Source organism: Littorina saxatilis, linkage group LG17, assembly GCF_037325665.1.
Source record: "Littorina saxatilis isolate snail1 linkage group LG17, US_GU_Lsax_2.0, whole genome shotgun sequence".
In the NCBI taxonomy this organism is placed as follows: Eukaryota; Metazoa; Mollusca; class Gastropoda; order Littorinimorpha; family Littorinidae; genus Littorina; species Littorina saxatilis.
Window position 1 is genome coordinate 46,489,847 of NC_090261.1, and position 13,644 is coordinate 46,503,490.

Sequence of the window (13,644 nt, forward strand, 5' to 3'; positions counted from 1 at the left end):
CTATGGGCAGAGTCGTTGATTTATCATTGGTGTTTAATGTTGTTGTTACAGTAGAACCCCCTGGCCCTGTTTACGACTTTGGAAAAACCTTGAAAATTTGGTCGTAAAAAGGGGGGGTCTTAAAAGGGGGGTTTGAGTTTTTGGCCGGTCGGTCATGAATTTGGTTGCAGTGTATGTACTGTCATGTTTACACACAAACACACAGTTGCAGTTTACTGTCATATCAAAAGACACACACACACACACACACACCCAAACACATTACAGCAGAACAACTTGAACTCAAATTTCAAAGAAAATTTACTCATGGCGTAATACTCGCTCCCCGCTGAGTGAAGCACATTTGACATTGTGGCGCAACCAGTAAAATCCGAATGTCCTAACTCGATAGAAAGCATAACGACTTTTCTCCCGAATCATCTTTCCGCTCATATGAATGATTCATCGCCTTGCATCGCTAAACTTGACCACGACCGTTGAGGTCTTCGTACAGGCTCCTCTCTTTGCGTACTTTCGCTTCGCTATCCTTCTCACCATCTAGATAACACTGAGTCATTATCCTTGACGACACACAGGATTTTCGTATTCCCGACTCCCAAGGAAGTGGCCGCGGATTGCCACTTCGCTCGATTAGCGATTACTTTATTAGCTCTCTACTCAAGAGTCAGCGCTTTTCTTTTTCTTTCGCGAATCTTCGTTTGTCAACAAGACAGTCGTCGTGACAAGATAGTGTGCAGAAAAAAACCGGATGTATCAGGATCTCGCGCGCGCAAGATTTCGTTTTTATTTCTTCTCGCGATAGTTGGAGGAGCGAGAGCCGCCATGTTGTGTTTTCGTCTGCTCGAAATATGCGCAAAAGTCGTAAATCATCCCAAAAAGCTCGGTCGTAAGTCGCGTTTTGGGTCATTATCATAACTCATAACTCATAACTCATAACATTTTATTGATCCAACAAAGGAAATTAAATTGGTCATCAGCACATATAGGTCATTAATTAATAATTATAAAAGAATAAGAGAAGAAAATTCATAAAACCCATAACAAAAAACCCAAAAAATATCTAAAGTAATATATGTACAACTACAATACCCTTTTTACTTGCACACATGACACACCGACACACCAACACACATGCATACATACCTACATACATACATACATACATACATACATACATACATTCCATGTTAAAGTGTAGTTAAGAACATCACAGTAAGTATATCATTGTTTGGATTAACAGATAAGTTTTTATGTAAATGATGATAACAACAATCCATAATTAACGCTATTGCACTACCAACAGAAGAGACCAACCAAACACATAAAACCAATCCCAGTAATCATCATCAGTTATCACAGGTATCACAGTAGATTAGCCATCAGGTAGTTAGACTCAATTGGGCAAAGTATAGTGTCAACACCATCACAACAGTGCTAAAGCTCATTATCACAGCACTAGTTGACGATACACAGGATTTGCGTCTTCCCGACTCCTAAGGAAGTCCCCGCGGATTCTATCGTGCGCGAGATTTAATTTTTTTTCGTCTCGCGATAGTTCGAGGAGCAAGAGCCGCCATGTATTGTTTTCGTCTGCTCGACTACAAATGCGCGAAAGTCGTAATTCACCCCCAAAAGCTCGGTCGTAAGTCGCGTTTTCGGGTGAGTCGTTCACTGGGGGTTCATTATATAGTGGAATGCATCCGTGGTAGCAAAATCGGTCGTAAAAAGGGGGTGGTCGTAAACAGGGGGGTCGCTAAGGGGGAGTACTACTGTATCAGGTTTTCGTTACTGTACTTGCTCAGTACTTGTAAGACAATTTTTTCTTTTACTATTATTTTCCATTTGCAGCTTATGTTTTCGGTGTGTTGTTTATTGTAGGCTTCTTATTTCTCTCCCCAGGGCTATATTTTGCTTATTTGGTGACGTTTTACAGTTTTGTTTTTTCCTTCACAGATAAAAGTGTTTTACACAGCGCTACATTATGTTGGAATTTTGTTCACTTAAGTTCAAAAAAGTGCTTATTATTTCAGAGTTTAAGTTTCATTTCTTTTCTTAAGTTGCTGTATATTATGTTTCTTGTGCATTTGGATGATGACAAAACCAACAATACTGCATTGTTCAAAGCTTGGGGGTTTATTTGCTTTTTATTAAGTAGCAGCAAACTGCTTTTGTCCCCTTTAAAGTTTTGTTTGTGGACGTTCTGATTTTAATTTGTTTTGCGCCTACTCCTCCCTTTTTTATGTTTGCTGGTGTTGTGCTTTGTTGTTGAATGGCTTTATTTTTTGTTATGCACTTGATATAGCGAAAGAGGGCAGGTAGCGAAAAAGCAGAGGAACTGAGTGAATCCTTGGTAAGTGGTTGTGTACAGTATGTGTGTTGTGGTGATCGAAGCGCACTTGCATCTTCTTCACTGCCATCACCATCATCATCATCATCATCATCATCATCATCAATTGTCATCTTCTTCTGCAGCCACTGTTTGTCTTATCCTTCCTCCTTCATAATCCCCTTTACCTGATTCCTCCTCGTTATTCCTCATCCCAACTCCTCTCTGTCTTCGTTCTGCTGCCATGGAGGGAAAAAACAAGCTAGTGGTATACAGTGGTACATGCAGTGTGAGATCCTTCTGATGAGAGGACACGTACCTCCCATTAAAGGACACCTGACCAAAATATACCTGTCAAGACAGCTATACTGTAGGGACACTAATACAGCTGGTCCCAAGGGTGTCCTTTCATCGCAGGTACCTCTACTGCATCATTTTGTGTTCAGCATTTGTATTATTTAGCTTGTATATGATACACATGTTAGTGTTGGCATTGCATTTTGTAATGAATTTTACAACAGTGCAATTGTATTGAATTTTGTGGTGCATTTTTGGTTTTGAAACATGACCAGTTTGTGTGTGTTCACATGCGCACATTCCAGGTGGCAACTGACTGCACCTAATAGTAATAGATAATTCAATACATCCAAATCTAACACCGGATCAGATCAAAACTGTGACCTCAGAATAGATGCATGTTATGGTTGAAATCCATTAACCCTTTCGCTGCCAACCAAAACTTGCGTATGTGCATTCCTGACTGCCAGGGAATATTGGAGTTCGGGGTGTAATAATTCACAAAAAATTCTAGCTCCAAACTGGCAGTAGGTAGGTAAGTAAAACCTATGTTATTTTTAAGGGAAATTGAACCAAGAATCTTTTTTTAGTGTCTAATCATGAAAATGATAATTAGTTTGGCTTATAATGATGTTTAAATATGAACTTTTGAAAAATCAGTCCGGCGCATCTTCCGGTGCCTGTGGATCAAACACAGGTGGCTGTTTTGCTCGCTCCAAGAAAGGATTATAATCACTATCATCTACCGGTTTCCAACGAATCGTCCGAAAGAAGATCTCCCCCTTCCCCTGTCAGTATCCATAATCATTTGCACCGCCTGTAGCGTCAGTCCGGCTTTGTTTTTCCCGACTACGGCCCGGTCGACTGTCACCGTTAGCCATTTTGACGAGTCAAGATTTATCTCCCCTACCATGTCACCAAGGCCGAAAATAGCCTTCAGACGCAAAACCACGTCACCATTTATGTTTATTCATGAGAATGAGGTATCCTACTAAGCCATTGGCTGCTATTTTTGTGTCAGCAGTGACATAGCATTTCTGGAAAATCCCGGAACGGAGAGGACGGGTTAACCCGTCCTAAGGCGCTGCGGCTGCACAAGCGCAGGACGGGTATACCCGTCCTAAGGCAGGCAAGTGGTTAACTGCTATGGCCAGACTTATAGCATGGTGTTTAGGCTGTAATTATTCATCTTGTTACATAACAGGCTGGAACTTGAATTGTGACTTGGCTTGGTTTTGTTCTACGTTCCCCAACATGGTGTGCAGTTCTAAGCAAATTTCATCCTGCTAAAACAGCTGCATGTTGAGAGTACCTTGAAGAAGGACTGATATACCTGTTTATTATTTGCACGATTAGGTGTACTATCTTTGAACATTAAAGCACGTGCCTTTGGGCTGCTAATTAAAGTTTCCTTGACAGCTCATTGTGTTAATTCTCTCCATCTGATAGAACTATGGGTGACGGTGGTGTGGTTTCTGTTTTATGCATTAGAGTGTTGAGAAAATACATAATTTATATTAAATTGAAGAAAGACTTCAAAAGTCCTGACTTGCTTGGAGCATTTGATAGCTAGCATGAATCCTGTAGCAGACAGCCAGAATGGTTACGGGACAGAAGATTGATATACACCAAAGCATTTTTTTTATGCAAAAATTAGAAGAAAAATATTAGTACCCTTGGCCTTCTGCATGTCTAGACATGTAACAGAGAGTCAATATATTATTGTTTGTGTCATGGAACATACACCCAAGAAATGTTTTATCATGCCCGAATTACAAGCAAAAAGTATACCCTTGCTGCAAGCATGTCAGTCGATATTTTATTCATTTTCATTTTGACTTGTGCTTTTGTTGCGGCTGAGCTAGCCGTGTATACTGTTGAATGAGTAGGTCAAGTTTTGTTTAAGAAAAAGGTGTGTGTATTCAGTGGGTTAATTTGCTGTTGTTTTCAGCCCCATGTGAGGATCTGGGACTCTGTCAGCCTGCACACGCTGCACGTGCTGGGGCTGGGTGACTTTGACCGTGCCGTCTGTTGCATTTCCTTCTCCACACTGGTCAGTCAGGGTGTTTTTGTCTTTCTGCTGTCCTTTTTGTGTATGTGGTGTTCAGTGCAGTTTAAATCTCTCCTTTGTTTGAGTTAGGGGGAAAGGCCAGAGAGGTGTCTCTCTGTATGTCCTCATCTGTCTGTGTCTCTCTGACTGTATGTCTCTATTGACTCTCTCTCTCTCTCTCTCTCTCTCTCTCTCTCTCTCTCTCTCTCTCTCTCTCTCTCTCTCTCTCTCTCTCTCTCTCTCTCTCTCTCTCTGTATGTTCATCTCTCTGCCTGTCTGTCTTCCTCCCCGACCCTCCCCCTCTTCCTCACTCTATCTCTCTGTTGGCCTGTCTGTTGATCTGTTTTGAGAGGGAAAAGGAGAGCTCAGATGTGCACACAGATCGGAGAAAAGTAGGTCTTAAAAGGGAGGGAGTCTTAAAACGGAGGTAAATTTAGAAAAGTTAACACAACATTTGAAAAATCAAGGTCTTATAAAGGAGGGAGTCTTAAATTGGAGGGTCTTAAAAGGGGGGTTCCACTGTACTCTCATTCATATGGCTTGGTTGTGTTTGTGTGTCAGGACGGAGGTCACCACTTGGTGGCTGTGGACGAAGCCAACGAGCACGCCATCTCTGTGTGGGACCTCAGCCGTGATCGTCCTCACAAGATCACAGAGACCAAGGTATGGCATTGTGGACGTCTGATTGAAAGAGTATGAGTATGGGGTAGGTTGAGATGCTTGAGGGGACAAGCGAGAGAGTGTGTGTTTGTGTGTGTGCGTCTGTGTGTGTGTGTGTGCGTCTGTGTCTGTCTGTGTGTGTAAAGAAAAGCATGTGTAATAGGTGCAGTTAATTAAATGTAGTCTGAGGTAACAGCATGTAACTTCCAACATTTACAATTGATTCTTGTTTTCCAGTTATCAAAAAAACAAGAGTGGTAAGTTAACAAAAAGTGTAATTGACAAAACAAAACATTCACTAGAACCTGGATATCACCTGTTGACCTTTAAAGTTGAAGAACAATATACACAACAAATGGTTGTGAACGGTGTTCCATCCAAGATGGCAGGAAGCAAAATCAAAACGCAAACGTTGTTGTTTTCCAGTACAGTTTTTGTCTACTTCTCTACATCAAAGTGTGGGTGCATATGGCCCATACCTGAAGCTGGAATATCAGCGATTTGATATTCTTTGTGGTGGTCGGTGTGCCAGAAGAGAATGAGGTCTGAACCAAGGCAAAATAGTGATCATTCCGTTGTGTTGGTGGCTCCAAACAGTTTTCAGGCAGGCGAGTGTTCATGCCTTGCATGCACCAATGTTAAAGGTACTGAACTTGTCAAATCCAGGTGCACGGAGCCCCTGGGGCTTTTAGTCATACCTCAGGCAGCTATCCATTAGAAGAACTACCAAGTTTCATTGACTTGCACCCAAAGAGTCAAGAACTGCGATTTTTTTACAAATTAATTTGGTAACTAAATTTAGATCGGGTAGATCACCACATCATGCACAAAAAGACACGTCACTAGCAAACTATGTCAGACGTCATCATGAGTTTGTGTAAAAAAAAAATAGAGGCCGGAATCACTCAGTTGAATCGAACTCCGACCAAACACCACGTAATAACTAGGTTAATTTATGCACTCGCGTGAACAAGAAACTGTCGAGCTTCACAGATGTCGTCGTTGGGTAGTTTTGGGTTTGTTTTACTACCATAGGAGGATTTTTGAACTGTAAATGCACGCAGCTGCAACAAAAACGCAAAACGAAGGCTGTGAGCTGCACTGTGCCTTTAAAGTTCAGGGATTCTACAGTTCCTGAAAGTTAAGTGGGTTTATTTTTCAAATGTGTGAAAGAGCATAAAACATGTTTGCATTTATTTCAGAGTTCCACCGAGCCAGTACTGGCAGTGGAGTTTCACCCCTCAGAGAAAGGCAGCATCGTCAGTTGTGGCAAAGGGCAGATCACTTTCTGGACCTTCGAAGGTGGAGCCCTGGCCAAGAAGCAAGGCATCTATGATGTAAGGGTTGTTTATTTTTCACTACCTTTTGGAAAGACAATGTGTTTTTATGGTGAGGATCTTCTTGTGTTTTTTTGCTCATCCAAATAACTAGGGAAACAGAGTTACACACATGAGACAGTCGAAAGTTTGAGTTATAGTTGACTCATAACACAGTCAAAGTTGAGTTATACTTTTCAGAAACTGTCAGATATCACATGACAAACATAGGCTATTACAGACAAAACGTGTTCATCAGCATTACCAAATTCTGATGCCTCAGGTTAGATTTTCAAAGTTGTTCTACTGTGTCGCTGTTAGTCTTCTTACCTCTTTGGTTTGTGCTATTTAATGTAGTCGGAGGCTTTGGCACTTGATAGATTTGTTTTTATGAGAGTTTATGGGAAAGATGACTGATGCATGGCTGTCAGCATTTGTTATCCCAGGCCACCTGGCTAATGCTTAATTCTTTTTTTTATTGGATGCAGACATTAATTCAGGAGCTAGATGCTATGGTTTATTACAATTGCGTCAATGACTAATTGTAGTCACTGATTTGATTTGATTTTGTTTTCAGAAATACGACAAGCCGAAGTATGTGCTGTGTCTGGCGTTTGCTGCCAATGGGGACGTTCTGTCTGGAGACTCCAATGGAAACATCTTTGTCTGGGGCAAAGGTTAGGTTATTCTCATTTTCTATTATGAGTGAAATGTGATTGCATTTTTCTGTGACTGGAACAAAATGTTTACTGATAATGATAAAATTGAACTCTCCCCCCTCCAAACACACATACACACACACACACCCTAACCATCAACCCCTGAAAAACAAAACCAACCCCCCAAAATAGAATAATAAGCAACTATCTTAGTCAAAACAGATTTTGGGACGCGGAAATTTTTTTTTGAAAGATAGCAAAGTAAATAAGCCATATCACAAAGTTTCCACTAAGTATAATTGAATTCTAAGACGCGACAATCTCCCTGTATTGCGACAACAGTCTAACAGCCCTGCAACATGTTTAACTTTACAAAGGGACATAACCTCTGTGACAGGCTCCAACAGGATCACGCAGTCTGTGGTTGCAGCCCATGATGGCGGGGTTTTCTCCCTTTGCACCACCAAGGACGGCAACCTGCTGTCAGGCGGGGGCAAGGATCGCAAGGTCATCGAGTGGGACAGCACTTGCAGCAAGACTGGACGCGAAACAGAGGTCAGGAGAAGAACAAAATTAAAACTGTCTGGGGTGTACGGTAAAAACAGCTGTTGAATTAGACCTCGAGGCTAGAACAACTAGCAGGTAAACAATGCATTAAGTGCTGTTAGTGTACAGTGAAAGAACCGGAGTGGCATAGTGGTTGGAGCGCTTGCCCTCTCACTCTTGAGGTTGATGTTCGACCTCCACTCAGGGTGAATCCGAATGCTCTCCAGTCCACCGAGCTGGGAATGGGTACCTGACCCTCTTCAGAGCAGGGGATGTCAAAGGCAGTGACCAAACATGGTTATGGGAATACATTTACTTCTTTTTCTTTTTCTTTAACCGTTTAGTGTACAGTGGACCCTGCAGAATGTGGGAGTGTGGGGAATGTCAGACGCATGGGTGTATATGTTAAATACTTAAACTTAGGTGCAAAGCCTGACCCAAGGAAGATTAACAATCACCCCATGGTATTAATTAGTGGCTCCAAAGAATTTTCAGGCAGAGTTTTCATACTCCACCTGCCCCATGACCATGCAAAAAGTTCTTGAATACATGTTGCTGCAGCAGGGCTAGAAATGCCCTCTGCCAGTTTGCCTAGCTACTTGCACCAGAACCAGTTTTGTGCCAAAGTAAAGTGGAACTTGTAACGACCACCTAAGGGACCAACCAAACTGGCCTTTATAGACAGATGGTTGCAATGAAAAGATGAATTGTATGTGGAAAAAAACTTGTTGGGGATCCTCTGCAGTGGTCTTAATTGACAGGTGGTTGTTATGGAAGGTGGTCGGCAGGACAGGTTGGACTGTATAATGATTATGTTTACTGTATGATTGGTGTTGTGGGTGTTGTCCAGGTGGCCGAGACGTACGGTCCAGTGCGCACCCTGAGCCAGGGCAAGGGAGGCCTGGTGCTGATCGGCACCACCAAGAACCGCATCCTGCAGGGCTCTCTGGACCTGGAGTTCTCACCTGTCATGCAGGTAAGGCTCGTTAAAACAAGTGCAAAATGAATTATGAAAAGTATAAGTTGTCACGGATTTTCTGTTGACACAACTTTACAATTCCACTGGGATGATCTTTTTTTCCACGTCTAACTGAATATCAAGCAATTTTATTCTCCAACAGGGTCCATTTTTCAAACGGTCAGGAATATGTTTTGGTAGAGTCTTTGCCTTTGCTCTTTGCTTCTAATGGTGCTTCAAAGGGACATTGGCAAGCAAGACAAATGTTGTACACTGAACGAGAGCTTAAAAACAAGTGAAGATGGGGGTGGACAGAGGAAAGGGTTGAAGAAGAACTTCTTGGGGACTTTATCAGGAAGGTTTTAACATTGTCCAAGCATGTTGAATTTTAGTCTGAGATTGCACGTACCCAGATTGCAGAGATTGAACAGAGTGTGGACTAAACGTGTTGTTGTGACACACAGGGACACATTGACGAGCTGTGGGGCCTGGCCACCCACCCCACCCAGCACCAGTTCCTGACGTGCGGGTCTGACCGCCTCGTCTACCTGTGGGACAGCCAGTCCAGGTCCATCGTCTGGACCAAGGAACTCAATGTGAGTACAGTTCTATTCAATTCAATTCAGTTCAGTTCAGTTCAATACAGTTCAGTTCAGTTCAATACAGTTCAATTCAATTCAGTTCAGTTCAGTTCAATACAACTTTATTGTCTGAATGCAGAACATACACAAATATTACATCACATAATAAATACCAGTTCTTACACAAGAATCAGGACCGGCACGGTTGGCCTAGTGGTAAGGCGTCCGCCCCGTGATCGGGAGGTCGTGGGTTCGAACCCCGGCCGGGTCATACCTAAGACTTTAAAATTGGCAATCTAGTGGCTGCTCCGCCTGGCGTCTGGCATTATGGGGTTAGTGCTAGGACTGGTTGGTCCGATGTCAGAATAAGGTGACTGGGTGAGACATGAAGCCTGTGCTGCGACTTCTGTCTTGTGTGTGGCGCACGTTATATGTCAAAGCAGCACCGCCCTGATATGGCCCTTCGTGGTCGGCTGGGCGTTAAGCACAGGGTTCGTACAGGTCATGGAAAACCTGGAAAGTCATGGAATTTGATTTTTAATTTTCCAGGCCTGGAAAGTCATGGAATTTCAATTCAAGTCATGGAAAGTCATGGAATTTAACAAAAATAAGAAAGAAAAAAAAATTAACCTTTAGCACGCCAGCGGCGATTTTCGTTGCCCAGCCATTCCCCGATTCGCGTCGCCAGCACATGGCTTGTTCGTATGACCAACTTCTCGTTCGTATTTGCATACGAGAATAACGGTATTTTTAACGGCACTTGAGCCAAAGCGAGGCTCACTTCCTTCCGTTATCTCGTCGTGTCGTCTGCGCTGCATTTGAGTCGGTTTCGTCGAAGTTTTTTGTTTTTGCATCAATAAAGTACTTTAGCGCTTCGACAAGCAAGATGGAGGATGATGAGTTTGAAACTTTCTTTCGAGTTGTTTCTTGACAACAAAAAGTATGCGGAATTGAAACGAATTACCGAGGAAGATCTTCGCAATGAAATGTGTATCGCGGTGAAAAAGATGACAGTTCGTCAAGTCACAGTGACGGTTACGAAACGGAATTTACGAAAGTGCAGATGGATACAAACAGTGGCTGGTCCAGTTTAGTGAAATGACAGGACCAGCAAACATTACCGATAATCTGACTGTGTAGCAAATGCTTGACTTGCTTGTCGAAGAGACACTGCGTAGAAACTGACTCAAATTCAGTGCAAAGCAAGCCAGTGTCAAAACTGGCAGTGACAAGACGTAAAAAGTTTGCGTGTTCGGAAATGGCGACCTGTGGATCTAGTCATGGAAAATGTTATTGAGGCTCATGGAAAGTCATGGAAAAGTCATGGAATTTTGTTTCTAAAAACCAGTGGGGACCCTGTAAGCAAACAAACAAACAAACAAACAAACACAAGAATCACAAGCTCCAACATGTAACAAATCACGCACATCTGCACACAACAGCAACCACAACAACAGGCACACAGTGGCTCCAGAGTGCATTTGAAACAAAAAGACTGCTTGCTGTATCAGTTGCTTTAGATTGTTCTTTGAAGCCAGCATCATATTCAAGGAAGTTGTGGTATGTGGGGCTAATAAGTGTGTGAAAATCATGCATTGATTGGAACGTTATGTCATTCTACTGTAGTTTAAGGGCAAATAATTTTCAGATTTGGAAATAAATCAAGTTTCGCTTATTTCAGTGGAGCTCACTTAGTGCTGGTTTGTCTGTCTCTTTTTTTTATGAAACTAAATTTGTCTGTTTAATTGTCTTGCCAGTGGAATGTAATTGTTCCCTTTGTCTGCCTCCAAGTTACTGTCTCTGCCTACAGCATGTTGATGTTTCTATAAAGATGACACCAAAAACCTGGAATCGGTATAGAGATTTATTTTTCATTTTAGGACCCAGCTCACAGCTGTTGTTTCCACCCTGAGGGCTCGGTGGTTGCCATAGGAACCAAGGCAGCTCGCTGGGTCGTGCTGGACCTTGCTACCCATGAGATCGTCTCTGTGCACACTGACGGCAACGAGCAGATCGAGTGCATTCAGTTCTCTCCAGGTGCGAACGAATGAACGAATGTTTACTGCATAGGCCGTCGGCCCATTGCTGAAAGGGAACAGTGGGTTGGAGAAATAAACGAAAAACACGAGAAAAATAAATATACACAATAGTTGGACATTCTGACTACAGTAAAACCTGTCTCTAACGGACACCCTTGGGGAATGGTAATAGTGTCCCTATTAGACAGGTGTCCCTTCTTCACAGGTGGAGGGGCCGGGGCAATATTTTACAAAGAGCACGTAAAATGAACAAGACACTTTTTGTCAGTCCTGTAGTACGGTATGTATTTATTGGATTGAACATGAGACTCACTGAAAATGTGAGTAAACAAATGATACATGTAGCAAACAACAACAACAACAACATCATCCCCCCCCCCCCCCCCCCCCCCCCCCCCCGCCTACCCCGTTCCCTACACACACTGTGCATTCAAACTTACGCAAGTCGGACGTCACGAAGCTAAAAATAGCTGACTCTTCATCAGTCATTCAACGGGAAATTCCGCAGTGTGTCTCGACCAAATTGGGTCAGCTCTTGTTTCATTCAGTTTTTCTAGTCTCAGCATAAATGCATGGAACAAAAATTTAGCTGTGTTAACTATTGTTTCCTTCGAACGATTGCTTACAAAGAGAGAGAGATCATCACGTCTTCTTTTTCCGATTTGATCCTCGCGATCTGTGTTTTACCACATCCCATCTCCTTCGCCACATCTCGGCATGATTGGCCGCTATCTAGTTTTTTCAAGGCAGCGACACGCTGCTCTAAAGTCAACGCTTTTCTTTTTCCTGCTGGAGATTCCATTTTCAAACACAGTAGTCTACTGTTGCTTTTGGTTGTGACTGTATCCACAATGCGGAAAAGCGAAAGTGAGCGAAGCGAAAGTGAGTGAGCGAAAGTGGGTCTCTATCTAAACAAGCCACTGATTGGTCAGAAAAGGGACAGGACAACCAATCAACAACCATTTGTGCTACGGCTACGGCTGCCGAGCACTGACTGCATAACAGTCGAGTTTTCGAAGTTGCGTTTTTATGTACGTTGTGTCCGTTTGTGACAGTGTTTACACTTCCTACGGTCCGAAAAATCGTGTCCGCGTCCGTAAGTGGCAGGTGTCCGCCCGTTAAAGGTTAGTTATTGTTGAAATTGTGTTCGTGCCATGATAAACTGTCCGTATGTAGCAGGTGGCCGTTACAACAAGGGTCCGCTAGACTCAGGTTTTACTGTATTGGAATAACGCGTCACGGATACCGTATCGCGGTCAGTGTCTTTTTTCAAATTGTCTTTCTTTTCACTCGATTATTCACACGACCGATAATCAGTCCATCAACCAAGTGTAGGTAGAGAGAGAGAGGGAGTGGACAGTGTGTGTGTGTGTGTGTGTATGTGATGTACCTGTATGTGTGTGGTGTGTACTGAGAGAGAACATCAGACTGTGCATGTCTGTGTACAAGTCTGTGTCTGTGTGTGCGTGCGCATGTGTGTGTGAAAACTGGTATTTGTGCATGAAGGTAAACGATGCTTTACCTGTGTGTGGTGTTTACTGATAAAGAATATCAGACTGTGCGTGTATGAGTGTGTAAATGTGTTTTGAATGTTTGTATGTATGTGAGTGTGCGTTTGTGCATGTATGGTGTGTGTGTGTGTGAAAACAGGTATTCATCAAGTAAAGTGTGTGTATAACTGTGTGCATGCATTTATGTGGGTGCTTCGTAGTCATCCAGCAAAAATCAATTTCCTCCACTAACATTTTCAAGTCCTTTACTGTGATGTTTTGTTCATTGTACAAAATAGTCTGTCGGACAACATTTCAGTGCTTCAACCTGACAGTGCACTAACTATTAACAAAATGCAGTGTAATTACACAAAGTGTTACTGTGCAGACGGCAATTACATTGCTGTGGGGTCCAGAGACAACTACGTCTACGTGTACCAGGCCAGTGAGGGAGGGCGCAAGTTCTCGCGAGTCGGCCGATGCTCGGTAAGTTGCTTTTGCTCATGATAATGATAATAATACAGTAAAACCTGCGAGCAAAGGACACCCTTGGGGAACCTTGCCACTGTCCTTTGTTCAAAGGTGTCCTTTCTTTTGAATATGAATGCGCAGACATTTTTTGGGAAGAAAAAACCCAGCCAAATAGTTTTATTCTAAACTGTGCATTACATGTAGTCATACAGAAAGTGACAAAGAAAACAAGTTCAACATGCAACATGTAC

The 13,644-nt window shown here is 42.7% G+C and overlaps 1 protein-coding gene across 8 annotated transcripts in view; it reads left to right on the forward strand.

The window, feature by feature from the left end:
- Nucleotides 1-13,644, forward strand: part of LOC138953448 (echinoderm microtubule-associated protein-like 2) — a 116,472-nt gene that overhangs the window by 93,399 nt on the left and 9,429 nt on the right. For 7 of the 8 annotated variants that reach the window (XM_070325264.1, XM_070325263.1, XM_070325262.1 and 4 more), the window contains 10 exons: nt 2,303-2,350; nt 4,575-4,676; nt 5,235-5,336; nt 6,536-6,670; nt 7,227-7,326; nt 7,706-7,863; nt 8,705-8,830; nt 9,277-9,408; nt 11,274-11,430; nt 13,311-13,408. In XM_070325264.1, the coding sequence (XP_070181365.1) occupies nt 2,303-2,350; nt 4,575-4,676; nt 5,235-5,336; nt 6,536-6,670; nt 7,227-7,326; nt 7,706-7,863; nt 8,705-8,830; nt 9,277-9,408; nt 11,274-11,430; nt 13,311-13,408 (1,158 nt within the window). The remainder of the gene's footprint in view (nt 1-2,302; nt 2,351-4,574; nt 4,677-5,234; nt 5,337-6,535; nt 6,671-7,226; nt 7,327-7,705; nt 7,864-8,704; nt 8,831-9,276; nt 9,409-11,273; nt 11,431-13,310; nt 13,409-13,644) is intronic. The other variant, XM_070325265.1, reaches the window with a different exon arrangement.